General features: G+C 30.6%; 1 protein-coding gene across 13 annotated transcripts in view; it reads right to left on the reverse strand.

The window, feature by feature from the left end:
- LOC124954893 (prolyl 4-hydroxylase subunit alpha-2) overlaps positions 1 to 22,606 on the reverse strand; it is a 183,416-nt gene that overhangs the window by 38,280 nt on the left and 122,530 nt on the right. For 12 of the 13 annotated variants that reach the window (XM_047508541.1, XM_047508532.1, XM_047508523.1 and 9 more), the window contains one exon: positions 11,142 to 11,342. In XM_047508541.1, coding sequence (XP_047364497.1) covers positions 11,142 to 11,342 — 201 coding nt within the window. Of the gene's footprint in view, positions 1 to 11,141; positions 11,343 to 22,606 lie in introns of those variants that run through there. The other variant, XM_047508610.1, reaches the window with a different exon arrangement.

Raw genomic sequence — 22,606 nt, forward strand, 5'->3', positions numbered from 1 at the left:
GCAATTAGAGACCTGAATTCTCATGAAGTGAATATCATTTCAGAACTGTAATAAACTTCTTTAATTTTTAAGTAATAGTAATAATATAAAATAGTAAAGACATCAAAAATGACAACAACCACGTAATGAGACCTGAATAAGTAAGTGCATGATATCTACTTTCGGTATAATGTATATCATTTTTTTTATAATATGCATTCCACCTCAAGTAATATCAAGCTTAAATAAACTTCATCTATTTATAAGTTTTAACTAGAAACAAAAAATATAAAGAGTGTACAATTAATAAATGCTTTAATAATTGATCTATTTTGCAGTAAGTATAATCCGTATATATCTTTTTGCTTGATTTTGTTAGATGTACCATTATGTTTATTACATAGAAAACTTTTTTTCGCAGATTAACCCAATTGTTGGATTATGCATGAAAAGAATATAATCCAGATAAATTTATACACCAATGCGTTGGACGCATGGCGAGGAACAATGTTCTTTTATTGGACTTGTAGTTCATATTTTGTCTATATCTGTCACTGACGTCACACACACTTCGAACGAAAGGTGGTGAACAACCTTAACATGTCTTTCACTTTTTTCTTTCCCTCTCTCTCTCTCTCTCTCTCTCTCTCTCTCTCTCTCTCGCATTCTATTTGAACGCATACAGATGTATGTATATAGATGCAAATGCAAATGCACATGCAAATCACATAAACAAGTACACATATGCGCATATATATATCTACGTACAAACACATATATGTACAGGTGTACGGATTAGTTATACACGTTTATGTGTGGGTAAATACGTTAGTTACATATATATACATATATATGCAAACGGACAACGGTCAGTTTTTAATCGAATCTCTACACGTCGCCACTTTTTATTTGAATTCGCGGACTGAACATTAATATCCCATAGAACAAATGACAGAATGCTGAGTAGCATATGTCTAAAATAGACATTCGTGAATTGTATCAAATGTCTCTTCATTTTCTATTTCCTTCTTCTTTCTTTTCTTGTTCTTCTTCTATTCTACACGTATTCTACATATCTACTTTGACATAAAGAAGAATCGTTTCGCGATAACAAACATTGATCATTTTTAATGTAATGTAGTTTCTCCAAAGTCTATTTTATTATTCATTATAAAATAATCATATCTCATTAAAACTACTCCCTGAATTTATTAAGGAATTTCATTAATATAGATTTAAATGTATCATTTTGTCCTATAAAAATGTAAAGACATCGAATAAAATAAATATATATGGTAGTATAACATATGCAAGAGTAGAGGGGGTAGATGGTTGGGGTTGGAAAAAAACAAACATGTACTTCAAATGATTTTTTCCTCGAATTACAAATTTTTCATGTGCATGCAGACTTCGACGTTATTATTTTTTATAACGCGTTTCCGTCGTTTGTCATGTAAATGTATTATCAAAGCACATACGAACGTGCTCTGTTTGCGGGTGTTTTGCCAAACAGTTGAATAAAAATTTACTTTTTTTTTCCTTTTTTTTTGTTATTACTGAACGGGTTCTTGCGCGTGCGCGTATATATGAGTATATATATATATATATATATATATATATATATATATATATATATACGTGTTTACTCGAAAACCATATAACAATAATTTTCTTTTCGTAAAAATTCATGCACAATGTAACGCGCGGTCCTAGAGTTTCGATGTTTGTTCGTTTTCCGGTAAATTCTGTCATTCTACGTAGATATGCATTCACGAACGGTACATTTTCGAAATTGTTTGCGCGTTTAAATGTGCCTATTGACTTAACAAACCGATGCGAGTAAATATATGCGCGCAAACTCTCCAACTGGCGATTTAAGGCACGTACATACGTATTGCCGAGTACATTACATCCAACTAAAGGCTCAATCGGTCGAGAAAACGTTTAATTACAACGAACGAATGGAATGATTGTTTACTTTTCCTTTTGAACACGCCATAGGTACGGATAACTATAAAGGAAGATATCAATGTATAAAAATCATTAATTAATTTTCTTTCGATAAGAATATTGATATTGATTTATTAAAATTCAAAATATAAAATAACAAGAAAAAATATTTATAATATTACTAAAATGACAGTGCCATTATTATATGTATACCTGAACATTGCAGAATTTTTATTCTTTTATTTTTCAGATATATCAATTGATCCTTTAAAATGCATACTTTATTTTATATATACTTCCATTTATTTCATGAGTTTTCTTATTGATTCATAGTAAGTATTTTGTAAGATAAATGATGTATATTTATAATAAAATATTAGTACGTAATATAAATGATTAGAGTTATGTCTGGACCGTGTCTAAATTTATTATAACTACTAACGATCTATTTAAAATACTTTAATAATTTATTGTATTTACAAATATTTTAATAAAAATATCAACAATTTTTGTATTAATCGGTATAATAATGATTTATATTACGTATTGATATTTTATTATAAACATCACGTATTTATTTGAAATAATGATTATAAAAGGTTTAGAAATAGTGAACTGCAATAAATAGCAGTTCTTTTCTAAGAATGTATATATATATACTATCGTTTTTAAAATTTTATAACAGTACGTAACAGATGAAATTTAAATCAAAATGTTCGATGGAATATTGTAGATATGTGTCTATCGTGTTTGAACAAACTCACTTTGACGTCAAAGGATATTTACTTGTGTTTACAAATTACGAATCACGTTTACGAACTCAAGGATGGATGGATGGAAGCAATTCATGGAGTCGATAAGTCAATATCATGACGCAAAGACCTTTTCGCAAGATGGCGTTAGCGGTGTTGCATTCGGAAAATGAACTTTTATAAAAGTAGGAAAATTTTTGAATACGTTCAATACGATGATTTACCTTATTCGATTTGCGAACTTCGACGTAATTTATTTTTTACGTGAAACGTAAATTATTTTATTTACGATGAATTATCATTCGAAAATGTCAACAATATCTTTCAATCTTTATTTATCTAATTTACATGAATAAAAAATAAAATGACGGTCACTGAATATGTTCTTTTTCAAACGCGTCCGTAAAAAAAAAAGGAATCAAAAATAAATGAACGACGCTCATAATCCTAAACGACGTAAAACGTCATGGACAAAATAAAAAAGTGATACGTAAAGAAGATAACACATTTGTACGTGTGTAAATTTAATTCAGCGTATGCGGGCGAACGAGCGAAGCGACTTTTAAAATGAAGTATACGAATGGACGAGTAACACGTATCTGTCCTATCGAACAAATTTGTCACTACGGTTTCTAGCTTGTCGATTAATGCTTTTTTCTTTTTTTTTTTTTTTTTTTATTTCTTCCTCCCTATTTTTTTGATTTTTTTTTCTTTCTATTTCTGATCGAAATGATCTCGCGAGTGAGCGACACGAGGCGTTTAAAAACGAAACGAAACGAATCGAATCGAAAAAGGGGACACGTAGCAAGATAGGGAGTAAAAAAATGATAAAAAAGAAAAAAAGAGACGCGTGACAAGCGTTTGACAAGCCGTGGAACGACCGTAACGAATGATTTTGTTTTCTCTCTCATACGAACGAAAGAGAGAATGACAAAAAGATAGAAAGAACGAGAAAGAGAGAGAGAGAGAGAGAGAGAGAGAGAGAGAGAGAGAGAGAGAAAGAATAAATTCGAGCGGTAAATTTAATCAGGATGCCTATGTAAAACGAACAAGCCGGTAAATTTAAGCGCGAGTGTTCGAAATCGACTTCGAATTGCATGATTTTTAAAACGTATTTTACTCATTTTTCTTTTCTTTTTCTTTCTTTCTATCGTTACATTAAAGAATTACATAGTACACCTCGTTGATACATGAGGAAACAATAGTCGAAAAATTAATGAATTTTTTTTACATGTACCGTGTTACGATTATCGAGTTCGATGATCATCGAATTTTTTTATTTTTCCATTTATTTACACGTACGAACGTTTGAATTTGCTAGTGGATCACTGCAGATTGTTAAAGATCGATTTCCGATAGAATTACTTAACTTTCGAATGAGAAATCCTCTTCATTCGTTAACGATAAATACTTCTCGATTATTTCAAACCGATCGATCGATCAATTATTGTTTTTCCTTTTTTTTCATTTTTTTTTTTTTTTTGTATAATTGTAATCCACGCACATTGCGAAATTTACAATGATATTAAATCGTTTTTATTTACATACATCTATTTATTGATGGAAAAGGATTTTGTGAATCTACGAAACCAAAGTAGTAACACGATTCTGTTAAAAACAAGAGGATACCATGGATGTTCAAATGAATGATGGGAAGTTCGAATCGACATTGTAAATAGTTGCTCTGAAACTAAAATTACGAACTTTAGTTCAGTCGATGCTTTCTCGTGGTAACGTTAAGTGTTAAACCCTGAAACCCGCAAAATCTCGGATCAGTCTGTAATACAAACTGACCGAGCCAAACTATTGGTTTCGAATTACAAATTCGAACTATTCATTCCAAAGTATCCATCGAAACTATTGATATTAAGTATCTGTCTTATTTTCATTATTTAAAAAATAAAACAAAAAAGAAAAAAGAAAAAGAAAAAAAATTAACTTGACAACGAAACGATAAAGATTACGTCTTAACAAAAGAAAGCTTTTTCAAAACCGTTATATAAAAGCTCGATTTATTGATATAACTTTCTATATTAAGATCATCATAATCCTTAACAGATTTACAATTTACAAAGGATTAAACAGAGCGGCAGAGGTGCACATGTACATTATGAAGTTTGACGCTAGATATGGTCGATGTTAAAGGATGTCTTTAGTCAGAAATTGGAACAATACACGACATGGCATCATAAAAGCATTGGAAACAGATAATACAGTACGGTTATAGAGTCATATATATATATACCTCTTATATATATATATGTATATATATTATATATAGTTCTTATCATAACCTATATTATATGCTCATATGCATATAAATGCATATGTATAGATATAATATATATATATATATATATATATATATATATATATATTGATCAATATCCATATACTTAGATACATGTATATTATTAGATAGATAGTTGATACATACATACATATATATATATATGTATACATATACATATACATACAGAGAGAGAGAGAGAGAGAGAGAGAAATCCAATTGGGCAAGTAGTCGCTAATAGTACTTTGATATGTAGAAACATAATACCGGTTAAGTAGGTCGGATCGGGAGACAAGGTGCGGCTTGGGATTACGTGTCTGATGCGATCTCTCCCTCTACCTCATTCTCTTTAGAGAGTCGACGTTCCTAGCATCGAAGATGTGCAGCACGTATTATACCATATACATATATTCATACATACCTATAGATACCTATATGTTGAGAAGTGCACGCGAGTAACACGAGTTACACGTGCGCGTGCTCTTGCTGCCTTTGAACCAACAATGCCAAAGCTTTCCCCACCCTTGCTTCTCTCTACACATACTCGATGTGTTTGTGCGTGAACCGCTTGTGTGCCTAAATGTGATGATGTACTCGTCATCATTCTCATTCTCTCTCTCTCTCTCTCTCCATCTCTCTCTCTCTCTCTCTCTCTCTCTCTCTCTCTCTCTCTCTATCCCTCTCTCTCTCTCTCTCTCTCTCTATCCTATTGTTACCATTTTTCCTATACTTTTATTAAAATAAAAAAATAAATAGAGAAAATTCAAAGGATGAGATACACAAAAATTTCTTAATTTCCCTTTTTTATTAATTCAGAAATAGCAATTAATTAATGTTCAATGTATCAATAATCCTTTTGTTTAATTTGTTAATGATTGAGTACAATGATTATGATTATTTATTATTTGAATATCCAATAAGAATCCTTACATTTCTAAGGACGATTTTCTCAATCTTAAAAGGCACGCTATTTTTTCTTTCCTTTCAAACTATTCCTTTAATTTCAAAGGAAGCTTACTGTCCTTCGTCCGATTAATGTTAAAAAGAAGGAAAATTTTGAACACAGGAAAGAGTTTAAAGGAGGACTTCCTCGTTGAAAAACTTTTTCTTGATTTCGAGACTGTGATTACACGAATTCATGCAAATGAAAGCTATAGTAAAAATAGGAAAGGATATAAAGGAAAGGTAAGAAAACTAAAAGGGACAATAAAGGGAAGTCCAAATGCATGAAAATATTCATGCGGGTGATGACGATGTAAAATCTTGCACGATTTTGTATCTTCAGTCCTAAAATGAAATAAAAAAAAAAATGAGAGAGAGGAAGAGATAGAAAGAGAGAAAAAGAGAGAGAGAGAGAGAGTGTGTGTGTGTGTGTGTGTGTGTGTGTATGTGTTCTTCTTTACTCTACAGTCATTCGAAGTTCACCAATTGTAATCGAATCACGTGGAAACCATACCACTGTATGTGTGGAATTTGCTTGTCTACGCAAATACAATCGTTAATGTACATAATTGTGTGTATGCGTATGTATGAGTACGCACGTACGGCTTGTAAAATATTCGACTCGACATTCGTATCGACAACGCATCTTGAAAGCGTTCAAATCGACGTTTAACCTCGCGTTTCTGTATCCGCAAACACGTCGTGCCTTCGAGTTTAATATTTTCTATTAAAATTTGGACAATGATACTTTTCTTATGATTGATGTTAATAACTCTTTATAATTTTAATAAAATATATTGACATGTAGGATAATGAAAACAAAAGTATACATGTAGAGTTAAATTAACAAAGTAAGTTTAATGTCTAATCGATATTTATTACAGTTTTGTTTTTTTTCCCCTGACTGTTCGTGTCTTTTGTCCCGCGATATAATGTAAAACTAATTGTTTCTTTGAAGAATTTGTCGGACGTTACAAAGAGCTCGTAATAAATACCTATAATAAAAAACGTAATGATACACGAGCGTAAGAACATTCCAGTTCACTTCTACGAAATCCTTACGTAAACGTAATATAGGATGAGAATTTCAAATGAAAGGAATTTATTTTCCTAAAGATTTTTCTAATCAAAATGTAATTGCAGTTATTATTTCCATAAAATTTACAAAGATACTGTTAATAAATTAACCAATAGAAGAAAATCTTTATAAATAGTGAAATTCCTTTGGAAAGATATCTATCGACCCCTTCCCCGCATTTGTATTAAATATAGATATAAGTTTAATGTAAATAAAAAAAGAAATCTAATCTTGATATTCCTATTCATATTTTATAACTTAAGTTACATCGAAAATATAATTTATTCGGAAGTTAATTACTCGGATATAAGACATTTTTATCGTCTTTAGTTCCTAATCCCCACTCCCACCCATTCCCAACCCGTTATCTACGTTCGTTTATTCCGCACGAAATCGTTGCACGGCACGTGCATTTATAGGTGCAAAATCCCGACAGCGACCACAGAACGATCCACGTAATAAGGTAGCATTTATTCAAGGATCGTCGCTCGATGAATGGTAACAAAGGCAGAGTCCTGAACAAATCTATCGGCACGCAATCTTGTGGTCAGGTGGCACATCCACCGATCAGCGAACTCTGAATAGCCAACGTGGAGAGGGGTTGCGGAGAAGGATCGAACGCAAAGGGAGGATTGGCCATGAAACCGCGTGAAAGCTTCTCTTGTTCGAACAACCCTCATTCGTTCGCTAACAGAAATTGTACCTGCAAAAGTTAAAAACTTCTATCCGTAAAACTCTCTCTCTCTTTCTCTCTTTCTCTCTCTGTCGATTCTTCTCTTTCCTTTTCCTCTTTCTCTCTCTCTCGTTCGCATTCACGCGCGCAATTTTTTTTTTTAGTCGCGTCACTGCTTCGTTTTTCCATAAACGACTTTTCAATTTCCATCTATATGCTAATATGCGAAAAATCTTCCGAAGGGACCGAAAATATTGCGAGAAAATCGGAGTTTCGTCTATCTTTCACTGTCCGTCTGTCCGTCTCTCCATCTCTTTTTGTCTCTCTCTCTCTCTCTCTCTCTCTCTCTTTCTATATATATATATATATATATATCGTTTCGTGCAAAAGTGTCTCCCATGGCACGTCGATATGTGTTAGATAGAAAAAATGGAACTTTAGATAGCATTGGCAACATATTGAAGAAGAAATCTCTACTATCCTGGAGGTAAAATTTTTCTTTTTATCTATGTTACATGAATATTAATATACATCATGTATGTAAATATACTATAGTTAATTGTTTTTATCGAAACTATATACTTATGTACGTAAGTTTTTTTTCTGATCTTACTATTACATTATTTTAATTAAAAAATCTCCCTTTTTCTTTTTTTTAATCTGAGACTAGATATTCCAATTCAAATTCTCCTTTTATTAACGTTAACTCCTTGCATACGTTTTATTTTTTAAAGAATAATCATTTTCGCGTTACATTTATCTATCGGACAAATTACCTAAAGTGTAAAAAAGAAGATGAAGATATAAAATAAACAGATTGAGAGGATGGAGGAGAGGTAAAAGTAAGATAAAAAGAGAGAGAGAAAGAGAAAGGGAGAGATAGAGATAGAGATAGATAGATAGATAATAGAGAGAGAGAGAGAAAAAGAGAGTTTTTACTGTGACATAAGGTTCGATTCACCAACCATACCTTTCTCATTCTGCTTACTTTGCAACAAGGTCGAGAAGGGAAAGTGCGACACTTTTGTCACCTTCTTCCATGCTCCGTTTTATCCCTCTTTTCCTTCTCTTTTCACCTTCCCTAGGGTGTGATTTGGCACGCTGCCCGACTCGATACCAATATCTCTGACCATTCTCAGATCACCACGGTGAACAGAAAAGAAAGGGAGGAAAAAAGATAGGTTGAGTAAGGATTGCTGGATGATAAACGTTAAGATTGCGATCTGACCAACGTCTTTTGAAAAGCGGGAGTCTTCAAAAGAAAAGAAAAAAAAAAAAAAAGAAAAGAGAAAAGGAAGAAAAAATAAATAAATGTCTATCTGTTACGAACGATATCGCCTTGGGTCTATTCCGTGGAGAATAATTTGTTTTCTTTTTGTTTCGTAAATTATGCAATTAAAGTAAACAAATCGTCTATAACTAAATTTTATCTTCAGTTTCTACAGACGAACAAAAAGTTATATAATGTTATAGTATAATAACATTATATATATATATATATATATATATATATATATATATATACGTGTGTGTGTGTGTGTTTGGGTAGAGGAAGTTATATTAAAACAAAATTAAGAATTTTTTTATTGATAAGAAGAGATAAAGAATATATTTAGTTCATTTTTTTGAAAAATTATTTTAATACCTGTCCGAGATACATTATTTATTTCCGAAAGTATATAATATATATCTAATTTTATTGAAATAATATTATGTCGATCTTTCAAACTTAGAACTCTTTCTTTCTCTCTCTCTCTCTCTCTCTCTCTCTCCCCCTCTCCCTTTTTACTTTTCACGATAAAATCCAGGAACGATGACTTCTCGATCTCGCGTATATATGTTAGTCCTAGGAATAATATTACAAATGTATCTATACAGATATCACGTAAGAAAGTAGCGACGTTACGAACCGATGCTATAAAAATATCACGGTTACGATATCAAATATTTTGATTGAAAATTGTAAACGTTACATTTTCACGTACTCCTAGTACTACATATACACTTCTACTATTATTATCGTTATCAACATATCTGATCATAACTGTCGTTATTATTTTTACTCTTTTATTATTGTTATATTATTATTATATAAACGTTATCATCATTGTTATTGTTATTATTACGAAGTGACTTTCTCTTTATTTGAAATTTAACATTATTTTAACTTTTTAGAAAAATATTCGACAGAAATATTCCGACTAGAAAATTCATAAAATTAAAAGTGGAATAAACCAACACGCAAAAATTACAACGAATCATATTTAACTGTACAACAAACTTAATTAAAAACTGGTTACTTTATGGACTTGATTAGTATACAGTAAAAAACGTTTCAATCATTGCAGTCACTTGTAGCAAACGAAGCAATGACGAATAGTTAATAGTTCGTTCTTTTTTTTGCTTCTATTGGAGTAATATTTGCTGGGAAAATATGATGTGATTTTTACGTCAGAAGGAACCTAGATGTGATTATATTAGCGTGGAATAATTAGATGGAAATGAAATATTCTTATATATTCTGATCGATAAAAAGCAGACAAAACTTACGCAATCTGCAAAATTCATTCGTAGAATAAATGAAATACAAGTAGTAGTTCCGTAATAAACTATGGATTACTATCAAAAATATTCGAACATTAAGAAACTGTTTTTATTAATATATCTGAATTAATTATGAATGAATTTGATTGAACCCTTTTTCTCTTATGAAACATATTTTAAAATTACATATTGTTAGTTTATTAAATGTTCATATATAATGTAATGTAAATAAATCGAAATCATGTTTAATTATTACATGACAAAAGTATTCGGATACTTATCGGAAATTAATATTTTTTACTTTTTTTCTCTTTTCTGTAGAATAAACGTAATGTCAATATTTCCTTAAATAGTCCTTTTATTTTGTATTACACGTTTTAGGCGTTTGGTCATATTTGATGTTATTATTTTTAATATTCTCGCGAATTATTATCACCAATGAAAGGCGATATATCGATTTCGTGTAAGATTATATCAAGAGTATTAATCCTTTGATTGGCGTCTAAGCGTGCTTAGTAAATTTGCACTTGTGATACTGTAAAAAAAACGCGCTTCTCTTTCTTAAGCGCTTAAAAAAATATCTTATGATATTGTAGGCGCATATAGGCGCTTAATTTACTTTAACACTTTAGTAGATTATTAGATATATTGTGAAAGAAGCTTAAAGTCAATATTGAATTTTTATTAGGTGCATTAACAGTTCAATACAGAATACGAACAAATAAATAATATTTGTTTAATGTAATGGAATTCAGTGTTTTAATTATTCAATATACTTTCTCAAAAATGGACACCGTTCTCAGTGTAAATCGCAACTGAATTCCTATCGTATAATACGGTTGGTATGTCTTAAAGTTTGCCGTAATCAAAGAGTTAAATAAGAAAAATAAATAAATAAATAAATAAAAAAGAATATCTACAAGTAAGACTTACTTTCTTAGAGTAGCCAATCGTTGCTCCTGAGCTTTTATGTATCCATTGAGAGTGTCTATAAGAACCGATTCGGTTTCCAAAAGTTCTTCCATATCTGCCAATGCTGTGTAAAGTTCAGCCGTTGAACTGATAAAGAATGTAGTCATCAGAATGGCTTCCACAACAACCAGCATCCCTCCGAGCCTCGTCATCTTTGACACTCTTTAAAAATATCAAGAAAGAAGAAAGAGAAAATTAATTTTAATTATATTAAAAATTTCCATTATCAGTTTTCTTTATTCCAATAAATATTTTCTCTTTACCGGAATTAATCGCAACCGATAACTGCTTTTCCTTTCGTTCTCTTCATTTTTTTATTTCCTTTGATAGAGCGAAAAAAGAAAGAGAGAGAGAGAGAGAGAGAGAGAAACCACGGCACTAACGACAATAGAATGAAGATGGATGAGCACCAATTAATCACGTACGCGAGGCGAAAAAATGTTCAACGGTCCATTCGAACGCTCATGGCCGACCGCTTTTAATCTTCCTCGAAGAAAAACTGTTGACCGTCCGCCGTTTTGCTCCCTCCCGCCTCTCGTCAAAAAGTCCATGAGCTTCAAGTCGTTTTGATTTGAACGAATGGTCGAATAAGATTGATATAGTTGCATGGATCATTCGATGTAGACTATAAAAACTTACGTGCCGCCGTTCAAGATATATATTCTTTACCAATTTGAAATATTTTTTTTGATTAATTTCTCTAATATCATTTAGTAATAGTACTTTCATATATCTTATTTATCGATAATAAGATTTTGAAAAAATATTTAATAGAGAAATAAAGTAATAATAAATAGATGATTAATTAAGAATTTGTATTTATTCGGTCATTATTTTCATTAGTAGTTAATTAATGGTGAGAACTTTGTAAAATAAATGATCAGTCTATATGAATAGTTTGATTAGTACAAATAATTAAGTGTCAGATTTGCGTCATCTATATTACAAACATGATATTTTATTATAAATACTGACTATTCATTTAAAATATAGCAAGAATGTTTAAGAATACTGTTCGAATAAATAACCAATCATAATTAAAAGTAGTTTAATCGTTCTTTTTTCTTTGCGACGAAATATTAACGAACTAAATTTGTGCGTTTTAAGTAAAGATAATTATTAGAAACGTCTATTTATCTAGGAAGATTATATAACCGTCCGTGGAAACCTTTCCTCTTAACCATGAATGTACATATATATATATATGAATATATGTATGTGTATGTATATGCCTAAGTATACATATATTTATTTATAGATATGTATGTTTGAGTAGTATTTCATTAATAAAATAAACTTTAACTACTAGTCGATATTTAAGTGGAACTAAAAGTTATCGATGACGGCAGGCAAATTAAATCATCCTACAAATTATCCTACCAAATTTTCTGCCAAATTCTCAATTTGGTTTAAAAGTAAAAGATCGAACGATAAACTTCGAAAGAAAAAGAAGAAAACTTAGCAACTAAACTTATTTGTTTCCTTTAACGTGATACTAAACTTTTCGAACAGATTCTTTTTAAAAGTACTTTATCTTTGGGGCAGGACGCCTCCGGTCACAAATTAAAGAAATTTCTCTAATCAAGTTTCCACGGGACCGTCTGTATCTCTTTCTATAGACAACCGATGTCACGATATATATATATATATATATATATATATATATATATACAGGGTGATACTTTTTAAAAGTTATTAAAGCTTCTCATCCCATTTAATGCAAGGCAATTCGATTATAACAAATAAAATGACTAAAGACAAGAAAGGAAAAAAAAGAAAAGAAGAGAAAGAAGAAAAATAAAACTGCCCTCACACTTTTAAACTTCAGTGAGAATAATATGAACTAAAAAAGGAGAAGAAACGATAGTTAAAAAGGTTTCGTAATTGATTGAACGTAGCATAAAAATCAGAAGGTTAACGATCAATATACGTCGTTTATTAGTAACGCTAATAAAACAATATCAACGAATGAGATAGAGAATATGAATTTCAAAAATGTACACCCGGCCGATAGAAAAACATTTTCTTGGAATCAGTTAAGAGAAGGTGATTGTGGGGGATAGAAGGGAGGAGGTTTACACTAGAAAACTTAACAGAACACAAGGTTTAAAGATGGCAATGGGTATCCAAGTTACACCTAATAGATCGACGATTTATTTCGTCACGCAGTCGTAAAGGTCGTAAAGTCTGCAGTAAAACGAATGGAAACACAGAAGCGGCACCTTTTCATCCATTGACTACTACTACTCACCGGTAGTTTACCTCCATCTTCTTTGAGAGTACTCGAAAGTTCAAAAGCTTGAGCTCAAGCCTCGTTGGGATGGGTTTGTAAAGATAAAGAAAGAGAGACAGACAAACAGAAAGAAATAGAGTGAGAAAGAAAGAAGAGTGAATGAACAGAGAAAAAGAAATATACGAATGAATGACTGATAGAGCAAGAAAGAGAGAGAGAGAGGGAGAGAGAAAGAGAGAGAGAGAGAGAGAGAGAGAGAGAACGAGAGAGAGAGAGTAAATAGAGAAACGTCTCGTACGAGAAAAATATGACGAAGAAAAGGAAGCGTGTTTCTTAAAAAGGAACGGATGTTAATTAAGATTAGCAAAAGAGCACCTTTTTATAGAAAGGATTCGATGAGAGAAGTGGAAGGGAAGGGGTATTTTCCTCAAGTTCGTTCCTCTTTTTTTGTTCGATCTTCTCGACTTTTTTGAATTCCCAGTGTTCTAGGCAAAGCGTTTCGAAAAAAAGAACGCAAAGAAAATCCCGCTTTGCATATGAATTCTTCGAGTATGACGCGAAAGTGCTTTTGCTCAAGGTAGACAGACTCCTGCTTTATTTTTTCAGATGTTATTGATATTAAATTATGTTTGATTGAAATTATGTTGATGAATAATGCATATGATGATTAAATTGTGTTTAACGAGTATACTCGTCATGAAGTGATAGCAATCTTATTTTTTCCTTTTTTTCTTTCTTGTTTTATTATCACGGATATACTCGTCATGTGAAAAAAAGAAAAGGGAAAAAAAGGGGAATTGCTTTTCGCTATTTGAATTAAAATATTAATGAAAGGTGAAAAAAAAAAGAAAAGAAAGAAAAGAATATTCATCAATTTAAAACGTTTTACAATATCTTAGAATATATATTTTGGATTATATTTCCTATATAACGTAGATACATATTTTTTTAAATAAATTAATATGATTAAAGAGCTTGGTGAAAAATTAAAAATTCTCCTATCAACTTTTAATAATGTTCATTGTGAAATGTATTAATCTACGATATAGTAACGTTTCTATTCTCAGATATAATTATTTTTATCTAAATCATATATCTGTATGTTTTGAAAATACTTACGATACATTAATTCCTTCTTGCGAAAAGATTGAATAAATTATAGTAAATCTCTTTAAAAAATAAAGTTATAAAATTAATATAATATGTTAAGACATTTATACTATAACATAAAATATCTTAAGTAGTATAATTTGGATAACTTTTTTATACATAAATATATATAGTATATATATATATGTAAGGAAGATATGTACATATGTACTCCGAAGCATGCATGGCTTCAGTGACACGTATGGATATAATATAAACTACAAATGCAAGCGTGGAAACTCAAAATAGACTCGAATAATTGAAAGTATCAATTATTTAAACTTAGTCGTACGAAAAGAGAGAATTTCAATGTTTATTTGTCGAAATGCAAAAAAACTCGATAATCAAAATCGATCGAACGTTCGTTTTTGTTATTATTACATGCAGTTAATGACCTCGAGTTCGAGATTTAAACATATCGAAATATTAAATTAAAATTATCTTATTATTAACGCGTCTTACGGATGTAAACAAATGAAATGTAAACAAATATACTAATAATAATTAATAATATTAAATAATAAATTAATAATATCCATGTAAATTATAAATTGTTCAAATGAATGTAAAATAATCATATATATAAATTATTTAAGTTTCACATTATGAAAAGATAGAACTTCGATGTTTACTCGTTGAAATAGAAAAAAATACTAATTCGAAAACTGTCAAATTTAGTAAATTATACTTGTTTTATTTATAATATTTGCTTGCAAATACTTAATTAAACTTTACAATTAATTAAACAATTGTATAATTATTAATTTCAACATTAATTATACTCTATTTCTACATATACATTTTACATTATTAAAATGTATATGTAATGATTGAAAAGATTATATGAATCTATTTATGTAACGATTAATTAATAAATTCAGACTTCTTTTTTCATATCAATTTCATAATAGAATTTTATCAATGTATATAATAGAATTTAAATCATGTATATAATACTTAACAATTTCTTTTTCTACAATTACTTCTTCTTCTTCTTCTTTTTCTTATTATTATTATACTATTATAGTTATAGTAACAGAACGATAATGTAATGATATAAAGTGGACTACAGGCAAAATGACAACAAATATAATGCTGTGAGTTCTACGCCATAGATAATGCGGAAATGAAGAGGGCAACTACCAGAACGCGTTCAGAGGCGCTTCTCGCACTGAACCAACGATGATGGACGAACCATGAAGGACCTGTTCCCGTCTCTTCCTAAATATCAGAGTCGTAAACCCATTGGTCGCGATAAATAAGAGCGGCGGCATAAGGCTCGGAAGCTATTGAAGGTCCTCATCAAAATACCACTCGCCGCGTTTCCGCAAATTAATGGGAAAAAGCAATTTCTTTGAAGGATCTCGTGGAGCTCCAGTCGTAAGATAGATGCACGATAAAGAATACTTTGCCGAATTGAAATTATAACAATGTATTTCGAAGAAATGAGATACAGTTGTCGTGATATGCTTGTTTCATTTGACGCAACTAACTTTTGATTTCTTTCGAAGTATCCGAAAAGGCAATAATGAATTAGGAAAGGGAAATGAAAAGGGAAGAGTTTAAATAAAAAGTATCTGGAAAGGTAAAGCAATATTCTTATTGATCCTAGTCATATCAGGATAGTACGTCCAAAATATTTAAATAATCTCATGTGTTGTCCTTTGTCCTGGTAACTGTGTGGATCTATGAGCGTTGCATTGAAAAGTATATCGATATATATATATATATATATATATATATATATATATATATATCAATATATATCTATATCTATATATCATACATATATATATCGACACATACACACATACACTTAAGTAAGTAACTTCAAAATTACACGATGCTATTGAGGGTTAAGTAACAATAGATTTAATTAAAAGAAACAAAATCAAAGAGTTTAAGGCTGTTGAGACCTTTTGTTCAAAGCATGTGTAACTTCAGCGACAGGTATGGACAAAATATGAACTACGAATATAAAGGGGGAACGCTCTCTCCATTATACATTTATCGTATCGATGTATAAACTTGTGTTTGTTATTTTCCTCGGATGCGTACATAATAAACGATTTTATGTGAGTAGAATAAATAGTGTTAATATACTGCAAACTCACACTTTTCAGTCTCTCATATGTATATCTTCCTTTGATGGTAACGTGCATCTAGCAGTGATCCGTGCTAGATATGACGTCGATATGCATTTGTTTTACGATAAATGCATAGAAAATAATAAATATAATTGATACATGTAACAATCAGTATATAAATCTGCGATAAAAATAAGAATTTGTCCAATATTTTCTTAAAAATAATTAATGAATACTTATATATTATATATTTTAATACAAATAAAAAAAAAAAATTTAATACAAATTAAAAGATGAGTTCATTTCTACACTACTTATGAAGTAGAACACCCAGCGCTATTTTTTTTACGTGATTGTCCCTGTAGAACTAGTCCACTCTAAACTATTTCAATTATTACTACTACTACTATCACTGCTACTACTGATAATAATAATAATAATAATAATAATAATAATAATAATAATAATAATAATAATAATAAAAATAATAATAATAATAATAATGATATAATATAATGTAATAATAATAATAAAAATGTTCTTAAATATTATTTATATACATCTAGATATTATTTAATAAATTTTGTATTATAATAGTAAAGACAATTAACTTCGACTAATCGTGAGTATGAAATAATGCGAAAACAAATACATAATGATCATAAGTTAGTAAAAAATGATAGCAAACGAAAACAAAAAAAAAGCATTTTGTACTTTTCTTCATATATCATTTGTATTAGATGGACAATCATGTGTCGAAATTATCAAGAATACAATTTGTTGAGAATTCACGCGTCAAACTACCATGTAAAATGATACATTTTTTCTTTTATTATCATAAATAACAGTTATCATGTGTCATGATGTATATAATATATTTCTTTGTTTCTTATTATTATTATTCTTATTACTATATCATTATATCAGGTATTATTATTACAGTAATGGTAATAGTAATAGTAATAGTAATAGTAATAATAATAATATGAAGTGAACTCCTACAAAGGAAAACCATAACAAAATAACGCTGAGAGAAAAATCTCGTAGATAATGTAGAAATGTACTTGTCTTTTGATCTTTATTAAAAGTAATACATAATATATATGTTCACTAATTATATTTTAAATTATATTTAAAATATTATAATTATTAATTATAAAATATTATAATTATATTTTAAATTATATTTAAAATATAATCAATAAATTATATATAAAAAATAATCAATAAATGTATACAATTCATATGGATTTGTCATCGAACAAAATTATACTGCCATTGAGTCCTATCTAGCATAGGTCACCGTGAAATTCATGTCAGCCATCAGTGATATAAATATAAGAGATTGAATAGTAATATCTTACTAAATTATGAAATAAGGAGAAAATGAGTAAATTAGTTCATTATTTTTTATTATATCGATACAATAAAAAAAAAACACTGGAATCATTTTGCCTCGAAATTTCCTGAATTACGAATTTAGATGGTTGCCGATGTGATACACATTCATTATAGAATCTCTATCTTTTTAGTGTATAAAATCTAAAAGAAATTACAAATTTTTCCAAAATTTAACAATAATTTATAAATTCAAATCTCTTGATATAAATGATTGGACATGTATTTTCTTATTTTTGCCATAGAATCATCTGGCCTCATTAAGTTCATTAAAATGATTAAGTAAGTTACCGTTAGCATCTCCATGTAAGCATTGTGAAACGCATTTCTTTGCGTTCGGAAATATTCAAAACATTTGAGTATCAGCTATTTACGCACCAACCAAACAGGTAATCGCTACTTCACGGACATAAACATACATCATTCAAGCATAAGATAAAAATTAGTAGTAGGAGTACGAACTTCAACTCTTTTTCCGCAAATTTTGAGAGGCGCCACAGTACTGAACTTTTTCTTTGAGAAAAATGTCGAAAACAACATTTACGCCGTCAATGAGAACAGAAGTAACTTTAAACCAATTTTGATGAACATAGTCTCATTTTAAAAATGAAAGTTTCATCTACAGCGTATTAGTTTCAAATTTTAAAAAGAAGTTCTTATTCGTGCATAAAATATTCTCGAAAAATATCATTTTTTAACACGATTTTTTTTTCGAAGAAAAAAAGTTTTTTCAAAATTTTGAAACCAATACGCTTTAGATTAAACCTTCGTCTCTAAAATGAAACATTGTTCATCAAAAGTCGATTAAGAATTATGTATGTTCTCAGTGATGGCGTAAACGATTATAAAACAAGGAGTAAGATTCTTAAGAGCTTCTCTACCTTCACGCGCCTAATTTCGACTGTCGTTTATTTTGTTTTTTCCTCAATATCAATAGTCTTCTAACGTTTATATTTTGTTTATTTCGCCTCGCTCGCGTCTCTATCATCACGTCGACATTCTCTCCTTTTCTGCTATTTGTTTTTTTACCCATTCCCACACATCAGTACTTACTACTCAAGCAAATCTGTATAAAGGCATAATTAGAGACGGACAGAGAGAGACAGATAGAGACAGAAAGAGAAAGAGAGAGAGAGAGAGAGAGAGAGAGAGAGAGAGAGATAGACTAAAATTTTCTAGAAGATTTACGTTAACTTGACGTTTAATAGCAAATCGGAAGTGGATTGAATATGATAAAAGAGTTTAAAAATATATATTACATAAGTAACTTTAATAATTGTTAAGTTCCCAATTATTCGCCTTTTCATCGTAATAATTTCTTTACTTTCTTTATCTCGACCTTTTCATTGAAGTCGGTCGTCTTATTAAACATTCCATTGCCGTCCGATCGTAGTCAAGTTCTTTCATAATATCGCGCGGGGAGACTATCTTTGTGAATAGAAGTAAATAAAAGTTCGAAGCCTGAGAGTGGTGAAAAATCGGTGAGAGAAAAGACTGCAGCTTCTCCGACATATTAAATTAATCTTTACGAGTCTTTCCCCTCTTTCTCTTGCCGTTTTCTTTCTTTCTCTTTTTCTTTTTTCTTTTTTTTTTTTTTCTTTTCTGCATAAACCCTTGAGACAAAATTCAAAAGATTGCGGCCGGAAAAAGGATGACGGGACTGGAAATCTCGTTGAATGCGTGGCGTTAATTAAGCGCCATCCCGGAAGAATATGAGTACTACTGAGAGTATGCCACTGGAGATATAGGAAATAAAAAAGAAAGTCATTCGTGAGAAAAGAAGAAGAGGTTAAGAGAAGGGTTGGAATAAGGATAGGGGAAAGAAGTGATGAAGAAGGGTTGATATGATAGGAAGGAGTTTTTGATCATCGTTCAAAAATCGTTCGATGCACGTACATACAAATTTCTTCTTTATTAATTAGAGACCTTAATTAATATTATTTTTCGAGAAAATTGATGAATTTTTAAATATAAGAGGAAAAATTTTAAAAAGAAAACGAAGAAAAAAATGAAAAGAGTCACAGTCGATGAGATCACCGTCTCGGTTGTCGATCGTGAAATTAAGTCGAGTCAACGAACCGTGGAATCGATTAAGTCGACCAGTGAAAAAGAAGAAGATGGAGAAGGGAAAAGGAAAAAAAAAGAAAAAGAAAAAGAAAAAGAAAAAGAAAAAGGAAAAAAGAAGGAGCGAAAAGAAGTTCGTTGAAGTGGTTGACGAGAGATAGCAGTAAGTAAAAACTTAATAAAATTAAGTTCCTCATAAAATTTATCGAAGACGAGGATCTTGCGTGTCATTGAAATAATCAAAATTAATTGCTCGTTTATAAAATAATTTATAAATTGAGATTCATTCTTTAATAGCGCGTATTTTATCACGTTTGCAACGAAGATCTTGCGAATGAACTCTTTTGTTAGATATCAGAACAATCTTCTCAAAAATTTCTTTTCTACAGCAGAAACGATAAAAGTTTCTTATCTTTTTCACATGATCTCTTACATTATCATCTTTCCTACTGGATATGCCGATCGATATTTCAGGAATTGTTTTTTTTTACCTTTTCGTTTAAAAATTTCACGTGAATGAAACAAAATGTAGAAATAACAGAGAACCGATTATTACTATATAATAATCCGATTAATCGAACATTCTAATAAAGAAACTTGATGTCTTCATTGCAAAAAAAAAAATGAAAAAAAGAGATGGAAATAGAAAGAAAGAAAAAAGTTCCTTTAAGAAATCACAAAAAGAATTTTCCGAATCCACGAAAAGAATTGTAAGTTGATTATTATCTCACATCATAAAATGACTTATTATCAACTCGTACAATTGATATTCGGATAATCATTATCAATTAATCGAAAATTTAGATGAAAGAATAAAAAAAAAAAAAGAAAAATAAAAAAAGATAAAAGAAAAGTAGTTTCTTCGTTTAAATATAAGTGAAAAGTTCTTTCAGAAAATCACGCAAGAGAGTTTTCCAACCGAATCGGAAAAATTCCCTCCCATTTGGAGCTTGGTATTAACGCGCGTCATACCGTCTGAAAGTTAATTAAACTCCTATCAGATCGCTTCGATTCGTTCAGTGAGGATACGTCGGGACTCGTTAGTTCGAACTTCGAAGTAGAAACCAATCGCGTTTTCAACTGGAAAGAGTGTGCACACTCGAGAATGCCTGAGAACGAATCGAGTGCTTCGAAGTGAACGCGACTTTTCATTTTTTCATTCGTCGATAAACTTTTCTAGTAATGCGCGTTCTTCTCATCGTTCTCGTCGTTGTCATTGTCGTCGTCGTCATCGTCGTGCAACAGCTAGCTTTGTTTCTTCCTCGAACCGACGGCTAATTACCAATAAAGTTAATCCAACGCCTCTAGCTTTATTACACAACCAGTAATTAACCTGAAATCCGAGGAGTTAGCTGTACAAAATTTGTCTCTCTCTCTTCTCCCTCTTCATTTCTCTCTCTCTCACTCTCTCTCTCTCTCTCTCTCTCTCTCTCTCTCTCTCTCTCTCTCTCTCCCTCCTTGATCTTTATTTTCTATTTCACTCTCTCCTTTTCTACAATTCGCGAAGAGTCTCTCTCTCTCTCTCTCTCTCTCTCTCTCCCTCCCTCTCTCTCTTTTTCGACCACACTTGTAATTACTGGTAGAAATTAGTTTGCTACGGTACCACCACAAACCAGTAATTGTTCTGAATTTCCGAGAGGAAGGTATCGTATTAAATTCGACTCTCTTCTCTAACGAGAATCAACGGGACTGATCACTGTTAGTATGTTTCTATAATCAAGATGGTGTCTTAAAATATTCGGTATAACAAGCGAGATAAAAGGATGATTATCATTTTTAACTGGTGTAACATAGTATGATACTTAATCAAGTACACGAATATCCGCTTCAAAACTTTTTGGGATGATAACTAGTTATATCAATATCTTCAATTTTCTTTTATTTTTAAATAAAATTAACAAAAATAAGATTCGATCGTAAATAAGAATGACGTGAGCAATGGATTATTTTAATTATTTTCTACTACGTGAGAAAACAGACAGGGTATAACATATCGAAAAGTCGATCGTTAAAGTCAAGGAGCTTGGAAGAGGTTACAAAAAGGTCGAAATAATAAAAGGAAAGAAATGTAAAGTAGAAAGAATGGATGGTGTTGCAAATGAAAGACAAACACTTAGGAGGATATATATATATACATATATATATATATAGAGAGAGAGAGAGAAAGAGAAGAGGACTGAAGGAAAAGGACAAAGTAAAGAGATCAACAGGAGGGAGAGGAAGAGATAGATAGATAGATAGATAGATAGATAGATAGATAGAGAGAGAGAGAGAGAGAGAGAGAGAGAGAGAAAGAGAAAGAGAGAGAGATGTTAAACGAAGGAGAAGCAAAAAAGAGATAGATAAAAGGGAGTGATAGGTGGTAGGAAGGAAGGGGGGGAAAGAGAAGGGGTGGAATAAGGTAGTGAGAAAGAAAAGAAGGGATGAACAATTGAGAGGAAAGTAAAAGAGAGACGATCATCCGTCCGGAATTAAATTGGCCGCGGGCATAATGC

This window comes from Vespa velutina, chromosome 1, assembly GCF_912470025.1.
Source record: "Vespa velutina chromosome 1, iVesVel2.1, whole genome shotgun sequence".
Lineage (NCBI taxonomy): Eukaryota > Metazoa > Arthropoda > Insecta > Hymenoptera > Vespidae > Vespa > Vespa velutina.